Here is a 7,361-nt window from a genome sequence, read left to right as displayed (position 1 = left end):
ATTTCCATATTTGTTGCCACAGTTTTGGAAGAGTCTAAAATGATTGTACGCATATGTACAAGTCATTGGTGTTTGGCGATGATTTTTTTGTTTTTGTTTTATTGAGTTTTCCCAATACTTTGGGCAATATAGTGTATGTTTGGTGCGGTAGGGGGCCCAACCTCATATTCTTTCATAGGGCCCAAAATTGCTAGCGGCGCCCCTGGGTGAAATTATAAGTGGCTTTGAGTTTTTACCTTTATCATTTAGGCCTGGGCCAAAATATGGATAGAGTTTCTCAGTGAAAGTCTGAAAAGTGAAAGAGTAGATATGAGAGCTGGAGCCCACATCATAAAAAGAGACCAGACCCTTCTCATAATCCACAAACACTCCCACAATCTCAGGTGTCGTTCTGTGAGAGAAAGCGACTGCTGGATTATCACAAGCTATATACTGCCTCTGATTAATCAATACCATAGACCAGAGTCCATCCTCAGGACTCGGACTAATGTCCCCCTTCCTGTTAATGGATTCTCTGGCCACTCCTAAACTCCACCCAGTCTTTCTCTTCACCTGCACCTCATAGTAAAATCTGCCTGAACTGAATCCCCCATGACTGACTTGTTTTCCATCATCAGTCAGGATGAGATATGGATTCGCTGTAACAGGATCCAGAGTCACATCCACTAGATGAGAGATCAGACATTATCAATTAACTTCAGATCAAACATTTTCATATGTTTGTAAAGCAGATTATAAATTATTTGAAGTGTATTGGAGAAAATGGTGTCAGTCACACTGTACCTGCATACTTCTGAGCCCATCCCAACCCTGTGAACACAGATGACAATATAAGTGTGATGAATTGTATATAGGAATATTTCAGATAAATATATATTTTTATTTTATTTATTACTAAAATTATATCTCTTTTCACCGTAAAAATCAAACCTATAGAATCTACTCAATAACATTATGGCAACAATATGCACTGAATTTGTTTAGATAGATTAACTGAATAAATACTAACTTAGTTTAACGGCTGTAACACATGAAGAAATTTGGTAAAGCCTACCTAACATTTGTCAATGCATTACACAACTAAGTGTTTACAAAAAGCAAATAATATACATTAAAACACTAACATTAAATAATATACATTAATAATATACCTAATATACAGATAATATACAAATAATTAACATTAAAACACTTGTTATTGTTAACGTACACTTAAAATAACTAACATGTTTAATCAACTAGGAAGAAATTTGTCAGTGCACTGATTTTCAGGGCCGTAGCTGGTGTTTGTGGGGCCCCAGTGCAGTTTGCATCCGTTGGCTTTGTTTGAAATTGTGTAAATAGCACAAATAAATAAATAGAACAAAGATGCAAATTAAACAATGTTTAAGTTTTTTCAAGTTTGTAGGTGTCCATGTACAGAAACTGAATAATCAAATGTAAAATAGCATTGCATAGTCTTCACTGTATAACATAAATATAGATTAATTCTTGTTAAATCTACAAAGTAATTCAGTAAAGAGCTATGAGGGATTTTCTCCCATTTAATTTCTTGGATTAACATTAAGGACACTGACAGCAGCTAGTAAACTAGGCGCGGTCACTTTAAGAGACTATCATGATACACATTCGATTTCTTTCCCAACTGTTTACTTTCACTTAAAGGAGTCATATGACGTTGCTAAAAAAGAATATTATTTTGTCATTAAAACCCATTATAAACGAGGCATTCGTTGCATCCAGTGGGGACATAATTACTCATTATAATGACTTATACTGTCTTTTTTCGCTTTCGCAACGAAACACACAGCGTCTCCACGACATGGCGGCAGCAACAATACTACAGCGAGAATAAAAGTTACGCCTTCTTTCTTTACGTAAACATTTGGGCGGCGTTATGCAAATCTTCCCACACAGTGACGTAGATATGTAGGGCGTGTTTAAACGAGGCGTTTTAGGAGTCTTAGCTTTTAAATAGAATATCTCTTTGGGTTTGAGACTTTACTCTTTGCAACTTCAGGGATCTTATCTATGCACAATCAGCTTGTAACACTCCAAAGAGAAAGGAAAACTTGAAATTGCATCATATGACCCCTTTAAGTCATAACCGACAGTTTTTTTCGAGGATACTCCCAAAGACAGGTATTGTGACATAGGAGCACTGTAATTCTACACTGTATCTGATTCACATACCTGATTTACTGAGTTTTTTATTTAGAGCCTTGTGTGTTTTCTTCAGATGAGTCAGAGCTCTATGCAGAGGGAGCACATTCACATCAGTATCAATACTGATCTCAGTCCAGTTCTTGATGTGTGGACGACTGTATAGGGATGAGTACATCTACAGCAGGAGAGAGAAGACTATTAAATTTTTTTTTTTTCTATTTTTAATTATGTTAATTAAATATGTTTCATTCATTCATTCAAAATGTTTTTATGTTTGAGAGCTTTCTACTACAATTAAGGCAAGACACCCCAGGTGATTAGGGTATCCAAAGTATGGATATCAGCTTTGGGGTCCCCCAAAGAACTGCAAATATCATCTGTATTACAAGTTTTCTGAAATATTTAAATATGCAAATGATGCATTGTCTAAATAAATATACACTAAATTGCATTAATAATCCAGAACAGAAATCTGAGGACAATGGATAAAGCTAGCTTCCAAATTCTTGTTTTATATTATTGACATGTTAGAGTTAAAGGATTTTACAAATGAGATTTTGGTTTTCCATTTTAATCATTCCATAAATATTGTCAACAGCCAGAAGAAAATACCTTTTCACCATGCTTTTATGAATAAAATGTCATTTAAAATCAGGTATATGGACAAACCTTCTCTAAAACTCTTCAGAATATAGATAGAAACAAAACTAACAAAAGTAATAAACAAAATTACTAAAACAATTAAAATTAAAACAAAAAATATAAACTAATTTAAAATATTATTAAACTATAATAGTATCTGAATGATACTAAAATAAAACTGCTCAGTGCAGAAGAAAAAAAAATCACAGCCTTCAAACGTATTGTAAAGGAAACAAAATTCTACAGCTGCAAATAGATATATTGCATTGAATAAACATAAAAGTGTTTTACAATGTTTTTGTCTGTAGCATCTTACCTTAACTCATTTAGCTAATGTGATTTTATGGCTTCTTTCAATTCTGTATGATTTTTAAAGCTTAGAACCTACAGTAAAGTTAGATCTTTATCTTACCATGTAGCTTACAGCAGCTCATCAGGTTTGTCAGCAGAGCATTTGAACAATAATATTCTGAATTCTCAGTGATGAGACAGATATTGACAGACCTGTAGGAGGTGCAGATGATCGTCAGTGTGTGAGAGCTGCTCCAGCTCAGAGTTTCTCTTCTTCAGATCAGTGATTTCCTGCTGCAGCTCTTTAATGAGATCTTCAGCCTGTTTCTCTGCTGCTTTCTGCTGTTCCTCCATCTTCTTCAGCAGCTCAGACTGACATCTCTCAATGGAGCGGATCAGATCAGTGAAGAGCTGATTTCTGGCTGATTTCTCTTCCTCTGTGTTCCTCTGATCAATGAGAACAGTTATCAGGATGTTATGTGTTTACATGTACTATATATTTAAAGGGTGCACTCAAAAATGAAAATGTTCTCATCATCTGTAGACCATGTGTTATGTGACGTGTTTTATCTATTTAATTCAGAACCTTAATTAATCAGATTGACATACACTGCCCCAAAAAATGAAGGGAACACTTAATCATCACAGTATATCATCAATTTAACTTCAGGGATATTAATCGCTCCAGTTAGGAAGTATAAAGTGATTGTGAATCAGTTTCCAGAATCCTGCTTAGGTGCAGATGAAAGTGACAACAGGTGCACTGGAGAGGCAACAGCAAGACAACCCCCAAAAAGGGAATGGTTTTGCAGGTGATGGCCACAGACATTTGCTCTCTTCTTATTGTTCCTGACTGATTTGTCTCTAGTCTTGTGTTTTGTTAAGGTCCTTCTTACTACCTGTAGCCAGAGGCAGTACCTGCACCCTCAGGTTCAGAGTATGTGAGCGGAGCGGCATTATTTTTGACTGGAGCAAGGAGTGGATTTTTTGCTCAGAGAGCGCTCCACTAGCACTCATCACGTGCACAATTAAAGGGTTAGTTCACCCAAAAATGAGAATTCAGTCATTAATTACTCACCCTCATGTTGTTCCAAACCCGTAAGACCTTCATTCATCTTCGGAAAAAATAAATTAAGATATTTTTGATGAAATCTGAGAGCTCTATGACCCTGCAGACAGCAACGCAACTGCAATGTTTCCAGTGCCAGAGACGTAGCAAGGACATTGATGAAATAGTCCATGTGATGTCAGGGTTTCAACCATAATGTTATGAAGCTATGAGAATACTTTCTGTGCACAAAGAAAACAAAAATAACGACTTTATTCAACAATTCTTCTCCTCCTCAGCCTGTCTGCAGCGGTGCGCTGCCATTGTGGAGAGAGTATCACGACGCATGCGCTTGCTTCCGGTTCATGTAAACAATGCTTGTACGTTTCTGGACCTGGGAACATTTCAGTAATGTTGCTGTCTATGCATGGTCAGAGAGCTCTCAGATTTCATCAAAAATATCTTATATCTGGAGACGAACAAAGGTCTTGTGGTTTTGGAACAACACGAGGGTGAGTAATTAATGACTGAATTGTAATTTTTGGGTGAACTAACCCTTTAATGCCAGCAGCCTATAATATAACTGCTTTTTATCAAGAATTCACGCATTAAGCATCATTGGTTAGCTTGACAGATATGTGGATCACTCAAATCAGAAAGAAGGTTGTAAATTGTACAGTTTGTTAATCTCCGCTCGAAACTAATGTGCTGCTACATTGCTGCACAAGGACAGAACACACAAGATCACACATAACGTACAGTCCGCCTGCATACATTCAGGAATTAAGAAAATTTGGTCAACGCTGTCCTGTGATTTATCAGCTTAAAAACTGAAAAGTTACAGCATATTCTTTCTGTTTCTAAAGTAACTATTCGTCATAGTAGAGACGCTGCACAGACAAGTGAGTTAAACAGTCATTTAATATAGACTTGGGCTAATTGTAATGTTCCAATAAACCACGTTAACACTATTCTTCAGTATTATGTCTTTATTTATCATTTAATATAAATTCTCAACAGAACTTTGTGATATTTTAAAACATACTGAAATACTTTAGCTGCAAATTTTGTCATGGAGCGAAGGCGGAGCGGCGTTTCTGATCAGTTGAGCGAGGAGTGGAGCGAGGAGCGGGAAATGGTGAACCCGGAGCGGAGCTGATGGTTGATGGAGGTTGCATAGACCTCCATGTGCTAGCTAATGCTGTCAGAGCTTACGCTGGTTCAATGGGCTCAGGGTTCCTCCTGCTGCATGACAATGCTTGGCCTCATGTGGCCAGGGTGTGTAGGCCAGGGCTGCCCAAACTCGGTCCTGGAGGGCCGGTGTCCTGCAGAGTTTAGCTCCAACTTGCCTCAACACACCTGCCTTCAAGTTTCTAGTATGCCTAGTAAGAGCTTGATTAGCTGGTTCAGGTGTGTTTAATTGGGGTTGGAGCTAAACTCTTCAGGACACCGGCCCTCCAGGACCGAGTTTGGGCACCCCTGGTGTAGGCAGTTTATGGATGATGAAAGCATTGATGCCATTGACTGGCCCTCGCATTCCCCAGACCTGCCAGTTGAGGACCTCTGGGACATTATGTACCAGAGCATCTGAAGCAGCCATGTCAACTAGATGTGCCCCAGAGATAGATCCCCTCCGAAGACCTCGTCACCTAGACGGCCATCGGGACAAGGCCACGGGAACCAGATGAGTCCTCTGCACAATCTGACTTTGTTGCAGCCTAGAATTAATGGTTTCGTCTGGCCATAGGAGAACGGCACATTATTTTGTCACACTATTTTCCCTGTTTAATAATTTAAAGCTGCTTTGACACAATCTGCATTGTAAAAAATCACTATATAAATAATAGTGACTTGACTTGATGCCCTGATCTAGGTCTGGCAGGAGATACCCCAGTACATCATCTTCCATCTCATTAGGATAATATCTAGACCAGTGGTCACCAATGTGGTGCCCGTAGGCACCTGGTAGCCCGCATGGAGTCTCTTGAGTCGCCCGCCAAGCACGTTCTATAAATAGCCTAAATTAGCGCCGGGCGATAAATGATATCATATCGAGATTATAATAAAATGTATGTTAATGATGATGATGAGCTCTGGACATTTTTACTCAATATGGATTAATCTAACATCCTATCACACAACAGAAATAAATGTTACAGCAACCAGTCAGTGCATGTCGCTAATAAGTCTGCATGTTCTGTGTGTCTGTGTGAATGCGTGGAGTAGCTTCATCTGATACACAAACTCAAACACGCGTGACTCGCAGTGTTTTCAGCATCTGCGTCTCAATATATGAGGACATGAACACATGCACTTCATCTGCAAAGCTGCTCTGAGAGTCACCACCAGCTTGATGCCGTTTCATTTGAGAAAAAGTACTGTCAAATACACGCTGAAACTGAAAGACCTTCACGACAAACCGTCAAAATAAAAGTCCGGTTTAACTTGAAATTATGACTGAATATATTACTACTGTATAGTACAATGCAATTCTCAAAGTAATAATAAAAATATTATTATTTTGAAGGAATGTCATACAACTAAGTTTTTTTATTATTATTAATTTATACAGTTCTGTTGTGCAGCATCATGTCTGATAAAATAAAATAAAAAAATATAAAAATGCAATGTTTTTCAATTGATTTTCATTTGATTACATTTTAAAGGAGTAATTAAATTGTTAAAGTTTTATTAATTTATTTCACTAGACACCATTTTTATGATAAATTTGTACTTAATCATAAAACACAGAATCCATAAGAAATCAAATGGAAAACACAGAATTTAGGGAAAAAATAAAATGCATTTCACGGGGCCCTAAATTAAAACGTAGCTCCTCTGTGGAATTTAATTATGAAAAAAAAGTTATGTTTACCTTCATTCTCAACGTCTAACAAACATGTGGAAAGCATTTCCTTCCCCATTAATGGTAAATGAATATCATGATAAATATCAATATTGTATGATAGCCTATTTTTATAAATTTATCTGGAATATTTTCCTGGATTGAAAAAAAAAAATAAAATGCTTGTGAGAAATCATTCATGTTTATTAATGGCAAGATATTAAGCGCGAAATAAACTACGTGCATGCAATGTCGTGGTCAGTTAAGTGATGAAGTTACCAAAAAGACGATTAAAGCTGCCTTACAACTGTGCATGCATGTAATATATTTTATATGAGTCACATTTAAGAACATGTCTCTGAAATGGAT

At 37.1% G+C, this 7,361-nt stretch overlaps 1 protein-coding gene across 1 annotated transcript in view; it reads right to left on the bottom strand.

The window, feature by feature from the left end:
• Positions 1-379: 379 nt before the first annotated feature.
• The window catches only part of LOC107655745 (E3 ubiquitin-protein ligase TRIM39-like), a 9,638-nt gene continuing 2,656 nt past the window's right edge, over positions 380-7,361 (bottom strand). Inside the window, exons 3-7 of the mRNA XM_016443318.1 lie at positions 3,313-3,546; positions 2,194-2,341; positions 784-810; positions 454-665; positions 380-391 (exon numbers count right to left, since the gene is read on the bottom strand). Coding sequence (XP_016298804.1) covers positions 380-391; positions 454-665; positions 784-810; positions 2,194-2,341; positions 3,313-3,546 — 633 coding nt within the window. The remainder of the gene's footprint in view (positions 392-453; positions 666-783; positions 811-2,193; positions 2,342-3,312; positions 3,547-7,361) is intronic.

The sequence above is a fragment of the Sinocyclocheilus anshuiensis genome, unplaced genomic scaffold (genome assembly GCF_001515605.1).
Source record: "Sinocyclocheilus anshuiensis isolate Anshui unplaced genomic scaffold, SAMN03320099.WGS_v1.1 scaffold1297, whole genome shotgun sequence".
In the NCBI taxonomy this organism is placed as follows: Eukaryota; Metazoa; Chordata; class Actinopteri; order Cypriniformes; family Cyprinidae; genus Sinocyclocheilus; species Sinocyclocheilus anshuiensis.
Note: the sequence above shows the minus strand (reverse complement) of the source record. Positions and strands in the feature narration are given on the sequence as shown.